General features: G+C 29.0%; 2 protein-coding genes across 2 annotated transcripts in view; both read right to left on the reverse strand.

Annotated features, from left to right (window-relative positions):
• LOC117181207 overlaps nucleotides 1–9,304 on the reverse strand; it is a 63,290-nt gene extending 53,986 nt beyond the window's left edge. Inside the window, exons 1-5 of the mRNA XM_033373770.1 lie at nucleotides 9,164–9,304; nucleotides 7,744–8,614; nucleotides 7,295–7,516; nucleotides 5,289–5,540; nucleotides 4,782–4,941 (exon numbers count right to left, since the gene is read on the reverse strand). Of these exons, the coding sequence (XP_033229661.1) occupies nucleotides 4,782–4,941; nucleotides 5,289–5,540; nucleotides 7,295–7,516; nucleotides 7,744–8,602 (1,493 nt within the window). The 5' untranslated portion in view covers nucleotides 8,603–8,614; nucleotides 9,164–9,304. The remainder of the gene's footprint in view (nucleotides 1–4,781; nucleotides 4,942–5,288; nucleotides 5,541–7,294; nucleotides 7,517–7,743; nucleotides 8,615–9,163) is intronic.
• A 2,009-nt stretch (nucleotides 9,305–11,313) lies between these two features.
• Nucleotides 11,314–13,157, reverse strand: part of LOC117181405 (cytochrome P450 6B5-like) — a 16,111-nt gene continuing 14,267 nt past the window's right edge. Inside the window, exons 2-4 of the mRNA XM_033374026.1 lie at nucleotides 12,537–12,758; nucleotides 12,315–12,469; nucleotides 11,314–11,407 (exon numbers count right to left, since the gene is read on the reverse strand). Coding sequence (XP_033229917.1) covers nucleotides 11,366–11,407; nucleotides 12,315–12,469; nucleotides 12,537–12,756 — 417 coding nt within the window. The 5' untranslated portion in view covers nucleotides 12,757–12,758 and the 3' untranslated portion in view covers nucleotides 11,314–11,365. The remainder of the gene's footprint in view (nucleotides 11,408–12,314; nucleotides 12,470–12,536; nucleotides 12,759–13,157) is intronic.

Here is a 13,157-nt window from a genome sequence, read left to right on the forward strand (position 1 = left end):
ATAATTAATGTTAATATTGTAATTATAAAATATTATATTAATATAAATGAATAGTTGACTAACTTTTAATAGAAATAGTTAAACTTTCAACTAAAACAATTAATTTTCTGCAACAAAAAAATTTTGAATCAAATACATAACTGAAAAAAAAATTTTTTTAAAGCTAAATTGTATACTAAAAAAAGGCATTTCTAATAAAATACATGAACTTTGCACAAAAGAAATTTGTTTTCCATGAAGACAAATTTTCTGAACAAAAAATTAATGGTTAATCATAGTTAAATTTTCGACAACAAAGATTAATTTTCTACCAAGAAAGAAGAGTATTCAATAAAATACAAAAAATTTTAATTAAAAAAGATCACTTTTCATTCAAACATAGAATAGTTAAATTTGTGGTTAAAAAAATTAATTTTTAACCAAAAAGAAAATAAATTTTCTACAAAATAGTTACATTTTCAGAAAACAGATTTATCCAACTAATTGATGAATCATCAACCAAAAAAAAATATATATAAAAAAAAACGTTAAAATTCTTTGAAATCGCTCGTAATTATTGAAATTAATTGAAAATTCGTTGGAATGTTTTAAAATATCCTGAAAATTTTTGAATCCCTTAAAACCGCTTAAAATTTTTTAAAGCTCTTGAAAATTCCTTACAAGTTAAAAAATACCTTAAAAGCTTTCAAATCCTTTAAAACATCATACTGAATTAATGAAATCAATTGAAAATGACTTGGAATCTATTAAAATATCCTAATATATATCAAATCCTTTAAAATCTCATATTAAATTACTGTCAAAAACTGAAAATTCCTTGGAACGTTTTAAAATACTCTCAAATATTTCGAAACCTTCAAAATATTTTGAAAGACCTTGGCATCTTTTAAAGATTTCTAAAGTACTTTGGAATTTTTTTAAATAACCCTGCTAAAGTTGTTGAAATTCTTTGAAATTCCTTTAAATTATAAAAATAAGTTGAAAATTCTTTGAGATCTTTCAAAATATCCTCAAATATTTAAAATCCTTAAAACCTTTTAAAATCTTTAAATTTTTTTAAAGCTCTTGAAAATATCTTAAAATTCAATAAATACCCTAAAATATTTTAAATCCTTAAAAATCTCACACTAAATTATTAAAATAATTTGAAAATTACTTGAAATCTATTAAAATATCCTAAAATATACATCAAATCCTTTTAAATATCATTCTAAATTGCTGTGATCAATTGGAAATTCCTTGGAATCTTTTAAAATTCTCTCAAATATTTCAAATCCTATAAAATCTTTTCAAATACCCTAGAACTTTTTTTAAAGATTTCTAAAGTATTTAAATTTTTTTTAAATAACCCTTTTAAAATTGGGTTAATTCTTTGAAATCCCCATAAATTTAAATTTCATTTTTTTTTCATTTTTTTCATTTCATTTCATTTTTTTTCATTCATTTAAATTTCAAAATTCTATGTACGGTTGTTCATAGTACTAAGAAACTCAAACAATTTATCTCTTGACTTTTTCTATAAAAAGAAAATTATCAGAGTTAGAGTTTTTTAGAACCAAAAAAAAAACAACTAAAATGAACTTTTTAAGCCAAACAACGCGTGATATAAAAAAAAACTCAAGAAAAGAACAACGTTGATTTTTGAAAGCCTTGCAAGATTATCATAATAACTTTTTTCTTTTGTTCAAAAAGTTGAAAATTTAAAATTTGATCGTACCAAAAATAGTGAAAAATACAAAATTTCAAGTTTTAATTAAACTATGCAAGATACAAAAAAAAATGAATGAGCTTAAATTGCACGCGCTGAAAAGATCTATAATATTCTCATGAATCACTGTTCGACAGGACGCGTAGTTTTTGTTTTTAGTTGTAAAATATAACTTTAAAAATAAAAAAATAAATTTTTTTGGTCTAACGACACAAGCTATGGAAAAAATAAGACAAAACTTGTTTATCCAAAAAGAGCTATAATTATTGATAGGACACGTAGTTTTTGCTTCAATCGTAAAAAAATAACATTTAACATCAAAAAATTAAATTTTGTTTAAAAACGACACAAGGTACGAACTAAAATTAATAGACAAAAGTTGTTCACCAAAAAAGATCTATAAATGTATTATTAATCAATTTTAGATAGGACGAGTGGATTTTCTTTTAATCGTAAAAAATAAGATTAAAAATTAAAAAATTAAATTTTTGGATAAAGGACAGGAAAGACGAAAGAGAGCATAGGGCCTATATAGGATCCTATATAGGTTCCTGTATTGAACCCTATATAAGTTCCTGTATTAGACTCTATTGGGGATGCACTGTAGTTTTTCTTGGATCGTAAGAAACAGCACAGCTTAGAATACAATTTAAAGCAAAGTAAGAAACAAATATTAAAATATTCATGATAAATACAATTTGTGCTTTATTTTGCAATATCTGAATAAGCAATCCCAGACAGAGTTACATAAAAAATGTATTATATTTCATATAAGAGTATTGTGTATAATGCAGAAAAAATGACATTTTGGAGAAAATCGAGTGCGAAGAACTAAATACGTTATGAGAATGTGTTCGTTAAAGCCGAAATAGCTTTAGCAAAAGAGAGTTCACAATCACAAAATTACAGTTGTCGATCCGTTGACCTTCGATTTTAAAATGTGTGTGCACAAATTCGGGAGAAATGCAAAGACCGAGCGCGGAGTGCGAGATAGATACATCATCGAGCGCGAAGCGCGAGAACCAACCGTCACGCGCCCTAGGTATAGCTTGTGTCGTTTCTTGAAAAATTTAATTTTTTAATTTTTTAAGTTATTTTTACGATTAAAAGAAAAATTGCGTATTCTATTAAGCAATGATTAACAACCATTTCTTAGCTCTTTTCTTCGGGACATTTTTTGTCTGATTATGTTTTTTTTACAGTTTGTATGAATATCAGTTGATAATCACCGAACGTTTTCTATAGAACTTGTTTCCTGTGACGTCAAGTGTATCTCATTAATGATATTTTACACCAGCTTCATTCCCTGATTAAGATGTGATTCTCAGATCTCTTTGTTACATTAGAATAAACTCTATTTGATTATTAATCAACTGAAACGTTCTAAATTCGTGTGCAATAAAAAAATTTCATTATTTTCTAAATTGGATTTAGTAGAAATTTTACTGTGGGTGTCGTGCAAATAATACATCACAGGTTTTTATGTTGTTTATTTCGTGACATCTCTTTTGGATTCAAGGCAGTTTTATTCTTATCTTTATTTAAACAAAGGAAAAACGTGTGCCGTATTATGGGCACGACTCATAATGCAAATAGTAGCACTGTGTTTGTGTCTGACTGCAAAATTAGTAGTTTTATCACATATTATTTTATTTCAATATGACACGCCTAGTTTTAGAGAAAATTAAAAAATGTATGTTTATAAAAAAGTATTGAAAAAATCTATTTGTTTATAAATATTTAATTTATATGATTAAATAAATAATTAAAGTAGATTTTAGTATACTTTATTCGACAGTTGAGGAAAAGGTCCACATTTTATCTTCGGTATGAATTTTCATATCCTTGTTTAATATTGCAGTATAAGCAATTGTAAAAGGGTACTTTTTTTGGAACATACAATTTTTTTCTAATTTTCTCGAAAAATTTGCGTGTGTTATGGAAATAAAAAAATACGTATCGAATATTTTTTAGTGTTAAACAAGAAAAAAAATATTTTACGCGAACAAAAATTTTGATTGTATATATTGTGTGGAATGCCCCATATATTCTACATTTATATTGTTAGATAATAACAACACAATATTAAGCATATTGAGGCAAAATTTTTTCCTCAAACGGTATGACCTAGGATAAAAGAACAAAATTCTCAACAATGAGAATGTAAAAACTTTTGTAACCAAGAAAATTTTCGAATCAGCAACACTCTCCCAAACTCGCCACAAAATTTTATTTCCAAAATTAAACAGTTTTTAAAAGACCTACACGTATCATGAATTTACTAATATATTCAATTACCTGATAGAAATAATCATTCTTTTTATACTTTCCAATTAGTACAGAACTACTCATTCTAGAATGATTATCTAGGTGAAGAGAACTTGATCACTGGCAAACTGTAGTCGATCTATTCAACTGAAAAAATATATAAGCTGTGAAAATGACTGCACATGCGCACTGATTTCAGTATTTTTCCATTTCATTTTCATTGTGATGTTTTTCATTATAGTGAAGAGGATATGATGATTAAATTCCTATTTCAGAGATCATTTGTAAAGTATGGATAAATTAATTTCACACAAAATATGCAAAGAAAAAGGTTAACATCATAATAACAACTGATTAAAAATTATTTTATTATTCGTATTTTTTAGGTTTCATCATAACTGTACAAATATCATGTGATCAATAAAACCTGTTTCCCAATCGTCACAAAATATTTCATGTAAAGTGTTGCAAACTGCATACGTATGTAGTACCACATGCCATTAATATTACTGGAAAATCTTGCTTAATGTCAATAGATAACATTAATATAACAAAGATGATTACAGAAACAAAGAGTCGATTTCAAATTATATCTTTTGAATTATTGTACAGGTAGGTTCGTTAAATCCCTGTAAATTATAATATTACTCTCTGGTTCACAATTAACTGTCCTTAACAAAATGTGGAACGAATTTTTTTATTTTCTGGTGATTGGAATTCTTTTCCTCGTGATTCTTTTTTATTATAATAAAATAAAGCATCTTTAAAAGGACTTACTTAAAATATAAAAGTTGATTCTTAAGACAGTCTTGAGAATTTTAAAAATATACCCTTTGTTGGAGCGAGAAGAAGAGATCTAGGATTATTGATGTATGGAATAGGAGTCTTGTCACAGACATCAACTTTAAAACTTTGGATTATTTTGATAAGGCCCATTTTCGTTTGAAAAACCGCAAATCTTGCCCCTGTTAACATAAATAATATTAATTAAAAAAAAATAAAGTCATCATTGAAAACCATCAATTTTGTGTAAAAGTTTCTATATTATTTCGGAACTGAAGACACATACCGTATTTTTATACGCATAGGAAAAGTCTTGTTACTGCTAATATAATCTCAATATTATTAAAGATTGAAAAAAGAATATGCCTACATTCATCGAAATTCAGTGCATGTAGCATTAGGGAAATATAAAAGTGGGATAAGTCCACCGCATTTTCAGTGAACGGAGGATAAATATTTTCGTTGAAACCAGAAACTACGTAAAAGGAAAATTCAAAGGCTTGAACACATTGTTTTGAGGAATATTTACCAATACAATCTCTGGGTCCCTTTCCAAAAGGTAAAAAGAGCATAGGATTTCTTCTTTTTTTTGCTTCATTATTAAACCGCTCTGGATCAAAAACCTCTGGCTTGGGATAATATTTCGAATCACGATGAAGTCCATAAACAGGAATCCAAACTGTTGTGTCTTTTGGTATTGTTACATTGGTTCCAGAGAATGTATAGGTTTTAGAGGATCTTCTCGTCAGTTTTGTTGCTGGTGGATATTTTCGGAGAGTTTCTAAAATTGAAGATCGATGCCATAAAAATAAAAATTAAATTGAAATATACCTGTCTTGATGAAAATGTCAATAAAATTGGGCCACGGTACTATATTTGTATGCACACAGTAATGCAAGATGATGAATTTTAAACGTGGATGAATTTCATTTTTGCATTAAATTAAGGAAGTCATTTACTCGTAATTTCAACCAGAAATGGAACTTAAGTACAGTGTCTCCTATCTGATATACGAGTAATGTGATGATTAACTGACAGGTATGTTGAGTTTAGGATGATTTTTATTCGCGCGCTTTGAAACTCAATTTGTGCTGGCAGAAAGGCGTGCGCGAAATGCGATACGGCGATGCGCAAACACTTGGACGGATTTCGGCGATTTTAGAAGAGATGACAAGAGAGCAGCTGAGAGTAGCCAAGTAGCGTCGATAGCGGATATTGTCGATCAACACTGAGCTCATGGTATAGTCGTTTCGTCAGCGTTTCCTATTTTGATATATTTACTCAGATCTATAACGGTTTTTGATCACGAATAGAATAATCGTTCATATGCGATAGAAAAAGATATAAAAAAGGATTGAAGATTTACGTTCTGTGCCTGGTATTTCAACAGTGAGCTAACTTAAATCAACCTATAAGTTGCATTTCACATGCACGCGTTGACGGAAAGTCAACCATCTTTCTGTCTTAAATTAACCTATAAAGTACATTTTACGTACATAAAGCATTTGACTTTCAACCAAGCGCGTTACTTAAAGTCATGTTATCATCATCAGTGGACTTTCAACTGGCGAATGATCTTTTTGGTTACATCTGAAAGTCAACCACCTTTCTCTACTGAAATTTCGATTCTTGTATTACTGTGCAGTTTAGGATTTCCAAAAGGAAGGCATTAAAATCGCAGCTCATCCTGATGTCGAAATGTTTTCAAATCAAATTTTCATTTTTTCAATTGTATTTAATACGAGGACCATGCACGCAAAATTATGATTCATAAAATGATATAGATATGTACATACACACACAAACACACACACACACACACACACACACACACACACACACACATACTGCTAATAATTATAATTTTGTCTCAGCCACCTTACATTAAAAAGTTACAATCCTTTTTTCATTCTTTCTTTACTATCTCGCGTTCAAATAGGAATTTTGTAAAGCTGAAATTGGTTCAAAACATTTCCCATTTTTCGCGAGATTTTGTTGACATTTTCATCATACCCAGCATTGGTCGAAGCGCGCTACGTTTCTTCAAGTTCACAAGTTTTATTTGATTTAACATTATTTTTTAAGTTAATTAAAATTGATACTGATAGTTAATAAATAATTCCTTATGTTATTTATTTGTTAAATAAACAGATGTAATATTGTGAAGTGTCACTGCTAAATAACTGACAGTTGATTCCAAAGTGAAAAAAATTGTTTAATTGATAAATATACAAAGCGATAAATGTTAGTAAGAAAGCAAATAGTTTACTAGTTATGCAAGGGTCCTTGTAAATGTTCAAAACTATTTATTTGCAATTATCCAATTGTCCTTGGAGAGGATGAGAATTAACTACTTGCACTTAAATATGTTTAGAAATCAGTTCGTAAGGCATAAGAACGAGTACAGTAAGGATTTTTCCGCTTTTCTGTCAAATTTCCCATTGCTCATGTTAGTTTTATCTTAAGCCATTCCCTTTTAGTTATTGGGACATGATGAAGTATATTAACATTGAAGGATTTCAAAAAAAGCATTACCTTGAAATACTTGGTGCAAGTAGTGCATACCCTTCACACTCTCATATGACCATTTTCTACCAGAAATTTCAAATTCTTCTTGAATTTCCTTACGAAGCTTATCTTGAATTGACGTGTTTAGAGCAAGTTCGTATAAGGCATGACTCATTGTAGTTGACGATGTTTCAAAACCTGCCGCATAGAAAGTGACAGCCTGTGCGACAATCATACTATCTGTTAATTCTGGAAATGTAATCATATATTCATTAAAAATATATTGAAACAATTTTCATGATCAATTTTTCCAATACAGATCAATTGGGCAAGAATAGCAGACTCTGAGGTAGCAATGAGAGTAAATTAGTAAAATAAAAAGTAAAATACGTTGAGACAAGTTGAAAAATTATCTTGTGAACGAAAATTACACGCTAAGAAGGAAAAATATCTTTTAGTTTAAAAGCAGAAATCACCTATATCATCCATCTTGTCTGGATTTTCTTTAAGAAATTGCAATAGATCGACAAAATCGTGCCTGTTGACATTATTTTCTTTTCTATATTTCATTGTATCTGTGAGAAATTTTGTGAAAAAATCGGCCGTCTCGGTATTCTTGAAAAGCGGTCCAAGAAGATTGAATAACCATGGTGTTAGGTCTCTAACTTTCGTTCTAATATTTCGCCAAAAGCTATAAGCAAACATCTTCTTCCCCATTTTAACAAATTCGTTTTCCTCGTCAGAAAGAGAATTAATGTCTATTCCAAAAGCACAAGAACCAATCACGTTCATCGTAAATTTCGATGTGAGTTGATGACACTCAATTACTTCATGGACGGATAATAATTTTTGCAGATATTTATCCAAACTACATGAGCTTTCCTCTAACAAATAAAACATTCCCTTTAATTTTCCGGATGTAAAAACCGGTGACAGTTTTTTTCGGAGAGGCCTCCATCTTTCTAGTTCGAGGGAAACTAGATTTTGAGAGAGAGGGTCTACTTTTCTATTAACTGTCATTCCGCGATCATTGAAGTTGCAGAAATCCTTAATCAATACGTCCTTTATCAATTCTAGATCTTTAAGAATCAGTACTGGATTATTTTTAGCATAAATTCCAACTATAGGTTCGTCCACAAATTCATCGTAAATTTTTTTGGTGAAATCTCCTATTGATAATCGATTCAATATTAGATCTTTTAAATTTCCTATAAAGGGCAGAGGTTTAGGTCCTGGGACTCCTTGAATTTTCCAAAAATTATGATTTGATGTGCTATAGCAGTAGAGGAAAAGGCAAATGGCAGCAGCTATGCACAAAATCTCAAATGGCCCCATTGTAGAAAAGATCTATAGATATCATTAAATATATTTTCCTAGTTCTTTATTTCGAAACTGAAATTAGAACAATATATCCATATTTTGAAAGTTCGATGTCATGATTCTTTGTTTTTCTTATTTACAAGGTTGTTTGGCAATGTACGAATTACTCATCTAAGTCAAACCTATTATGGTTGCATAATTCAGCAAGACATGAAAATACGTAATCTAAATTATTTTTGACTCTTCAATTTGTATCAAACGAAAAAATCAAATTAGAGAAATAAAAAACCAAACAAATTTTTCTCGATCTGAGAAAAATGTTCACAATTATAAAATACAATTTGCAAGTAATTAAATAAACTTTTATTCTTAGTCTCGGGGTTTGAGTTTATTAAATTATGGGACAATCCTTGAAACACATACATCAATGACTTTCTGCTTATAGAAGTAGTAACTAATAATAAGTTGTGCATTAAGAAACTACTGATTTGAAGACAATCTTAATTTTTTAAAAACAAGGAATATATTGGTATATTATCTTATTTTCACTTTATAACGCTGACTGGCAGTACCTACACTCTAAGATTGTAGATTGATGTTTCCTTGTTCCTCTGAAATGCGTCGTACTCCAATGAAAACTTCTGACACTGATTGATGATAACTGAGTAGAATTTATAAGGTGCAGTGTAAGGTAAAATAATCATGATAAACGTTAGTTGCTCTATCTGTTCACTGACTGTCGGTATTCTAAGTATGCGCTTCCGCTTTTGCGATGCTCTTAAAAAATTTTATAGTTGATCAACAAAGAAGAGAAATAGAGGAAACGAAAGAAGTTTTTATTAATATGCAGAAAAACAATTTAATGAATCGTAACAGCCCGCCAAATAGTTACAAATACAGGAAAGCAATAGGTTTAAATGAGACTAATTGAAACATTTTTTTCATAATGATTGAAGAGTGGCTGCATAAAACTACATAAATATATGTGAAATAAATACACATTTCTTGAATAGGATTTGTTGGACATTTTATTTTCGAATAAAGAAGTTTGAAAGAATGTTAAAATTTTATGAAAATTTATTAAAAATACATTCGTAAGAATAATTTTTTTCTTCTTTTTAGCATCGATACTTCTTGCGATGTGATAAAAAGACATTTATTTTTTATTTTCTGAGAATCGAATAATTTTCTTGATCGTACATTTTTCATTGTAATTCAGTATTCTCATATCTTGGAAGAAACTTGTCGTGTACGATTTAATCGAAATTATCTGTTTCAGATAAAACTTTTTTTACCTGAATTCAGAAACTTAGTATCTCAGGAGTAACATTTATATTTGATTTTAACTGAATATAGAAATTTTTATAGCAATCCGAAACCGCGAGCCTCCTCTAATTTTTGTATGTGATACTATGAGATTGTCAAATTTCCCTTTTTTTTCGCCAAACTAGATGACTTTTTCTAACTAAACTTGTTTGATCTCAATTAAGTAACACTTCAACTTGGGCGTGGACTTTTGTTATATTCTAAATAGAAATTTTCGGTTTCACAGAATATTTCATTGCCGACATAGACAAAAACCGTCCTATTTTAAAGTGAAACGAAAACATAGGGGTCTTATTATATATTATAAATAATAGTTAATCAAAGCGAGAACAACGGTTGATTTCAAAATACTTAAAACAGTCACCGTATTTATATAAAGACAGTCAAGTTGTCTTTATTTTTAAAACATAAATCCTCTGTTTCATGTGTTTACAACTATATAACTACTACACTGAAAATTAGAACTAAATTCCCATATTTCTATATATGTAGATTTCAATTCCTTTTCCATTCTACAAAACTTTAAAGGTCTTTTTCGATCAAAAAGTGTTTACCTTGTGCTTGAGTGTATTGTTTTTCAAAATTCCAAGTTATTTTTAGTTTCTTCTTCAAATATTATGAACTTTAAAAGTATACATTTTTCTTCTGCCTGACCTTGAAAATTAGGATAAAAAAAAGAGTGATTCAAGCACGTTTGTAAGACATTTATCTACAAGTCTACATATCCGATATAATATATCATCATCATCCTTGTTTGCATGAAAAATTGTTAGTCATTGTTATTTAGATAATGACTTGCATCAATTCTTAACGATCGGAGTTAAACTGAGCTATTTACCTCTCAGCAGATTTTACGCCGTGCTTCGAAGGATAGTGGGATTTTCAATGTCGCTATATTCTAATTCGCATTGCGCTAATCATTTCGCTCCTACACGTATTGAAGTCCTCTATTTCGCTATACAATTTAGTACCGCCTTATCTGAAATTAGAACTGAAATTACACCATCAATGGGTTTAGCGATTATGTTTAATCAAGATTTTGTAAATCTAAGTTTGCTTAAGGACCCTCAATAAGAGCTTTATCAAACAAAAAAAAAACTCTGAAGTTAAAACTGGTTTTAGCCAATTCGTAAAGTGGCCATATTTCGGGTTATAGAAATAAAATAAATTATAAACTTTTTATAATTTTTGAAATTAACTAAATTTAATGAAAATTGAAATACTTATTTCTACGCAGATCATAAAAAAATTACCATCTACTCATGAAAAATGTAAATTATATTTTAATAACTATAGCATTTTATTACATTTGACTCTTTTACTTATAGTTTAAAACACTTGAGAATTTCAAGTGTATGTCACCCATTGGAGTGAACAGAAAAGCCCGCGGATTGTTGACGTATGGAGTAGGTGTTTTATCAGATACGTGAACCTTGTAATTCTGAAGAATTTTTATGAGGCCAACTTTCGTTTGAAATACAGCAAATCTTGATGCTGTAAATGAATTTAATTTCTTCATTATTGGTAACTTAGAAACATTTTTTAGTAAAGAGATGGAGAATAATTTTTTATGATAAAGAATTATTTATAGAAAAACGTCACCGAAAAAACGATATTCTAATTTTTGTAGTGCCATATTCTTAATAATATTTCTAATGAACTAAGGGAAATTTCTACTTTAGGAATATCTTCTAACCAAAAAATAGAAAATATTCTCAAAATGAGAATATCAATAGGAAAGAAGAAATGTGCATAGGAAAATGTGATTTTGTATGTTGAATAATTTCTTTTAATCTTTCGTGCTACGTGCTTTTAAATCCGTTTCTTTTTTTGTTGTAATTTTGGACATTAAGCGTTTCGCTTTGAAGAAAAGGGCAAGTAAAACATACAAATAATTAAATATTTCATCAAAATTGATCAAAATATTGATGGTATATTATTATTTTCAACTGAAAAAATAGCTTGTGACCAATCAATTTGTTGGCTTAGTCATTTTAACAGTATACTTACTTCTGGCTTTGCCGTTCACAGTTTATTTACTTTTCAATCAAAGATTTCGTAAAGAACTGTAAACATATATTTATTATGTATTTATTTCGCGCAGTCAAACCAAGATATAACCTCTATAGTCTAAGATTAACTATACCTTATTATCATATAGGCAAGAATATATACTTTTAATGTAAGAGGGCCTCTATCTTACATTAAGATTATATTCTTGGCGCCTATTTAAATTGCCAATATTCTTCAACTCAGTTGAAAAACTTAAAATTAGAATATCTTTTTTTCAGTGATCCCTAAATTCGATAATGCAACCTAGAGCAGATAATAAAAAATAAAAAATAATTATTTCAACTTAATTGTTATTCATATATTTGTATTTGAATTCATGATTATTCACTGTAGGAGACTGCAGGAGATTTTTCCCTACTAATGCAATTTCTTGGTCCTTCCCCGAAAGGCAAAAAGACCATGCCACTGTGTTCTCGTTAAATCTCTCTGGATCAAAAATCTCTGGATCTGGATAATTTTTGGGATCACGATGAATTCCATAGACTGGAATCCAAACGGTTGTATTTTTTGTTATTGTTACATTAGTTCCAGAGAATGTGTATAAAGTTACCTTGAAATACTTTTTGCAAGTATTCCCTATGTTTCACTCCATCGTATTTCAATTTCCCATTCGATTTTTTTAGCTCATTCTGAATATCTTTACGAAGTCTAGATTGAATTAAATGATTCAGAGTCAGTTCATATAAGGGATTACTCATTGTTGTTGAAGACGTTTCAAAACCCGCGCCAAAGAAGACAAACGCCTGAGCTGCCAGCAAAGAGTCTGTCATTTCTGCAACAGTGACATTAAGATAATAAGATATATGATAATGAAAATATTAGACACTAGAAAGTTTTCTTGTGTGCTTAAGAGGAAGTTTAGCAATGCAAATCGAAACAAAATTTGAAGAAAAATTTGAAATGCTGATTTTTTAGATGTAAGAAAAAAACTTGAATAAGTTCTGCTTGAAAACGACGAAAGAAAGGCAAAAAAAGGATTTCTCTCGTTTTTTACTTAACAGTGAAACTACAAAAAAAGGGCAATCAATCCCAAGCAGACAAAATTATATTTATTTTATACTTAGAGAATGTACGATGGTAGTTCAATAAGTCCTTAGAATGAAGTATAAAAACAATTTTTTTTGGGTAAATTTTTTTTTATTTTTCAACATAATCTCCTTGGAGCTCTATA

The sequence above is a fragment of the Belonocnema kinseyi genome, chromosome 10 (assembly GCF_010883055.1).
Source record: "Belonocnema kinseyi isolate 2016_QV_RU_SX_M_011 chromosome 10, B_treatae_v1, whole genome shotgun sequence".
NCBI classification, from domain to species: Eukaryota; Metazoa; Arthropoda; class Insecta; order Hymenoptera; family Cynipidae; genus Belonocnema; species Belonocnema kinseyi.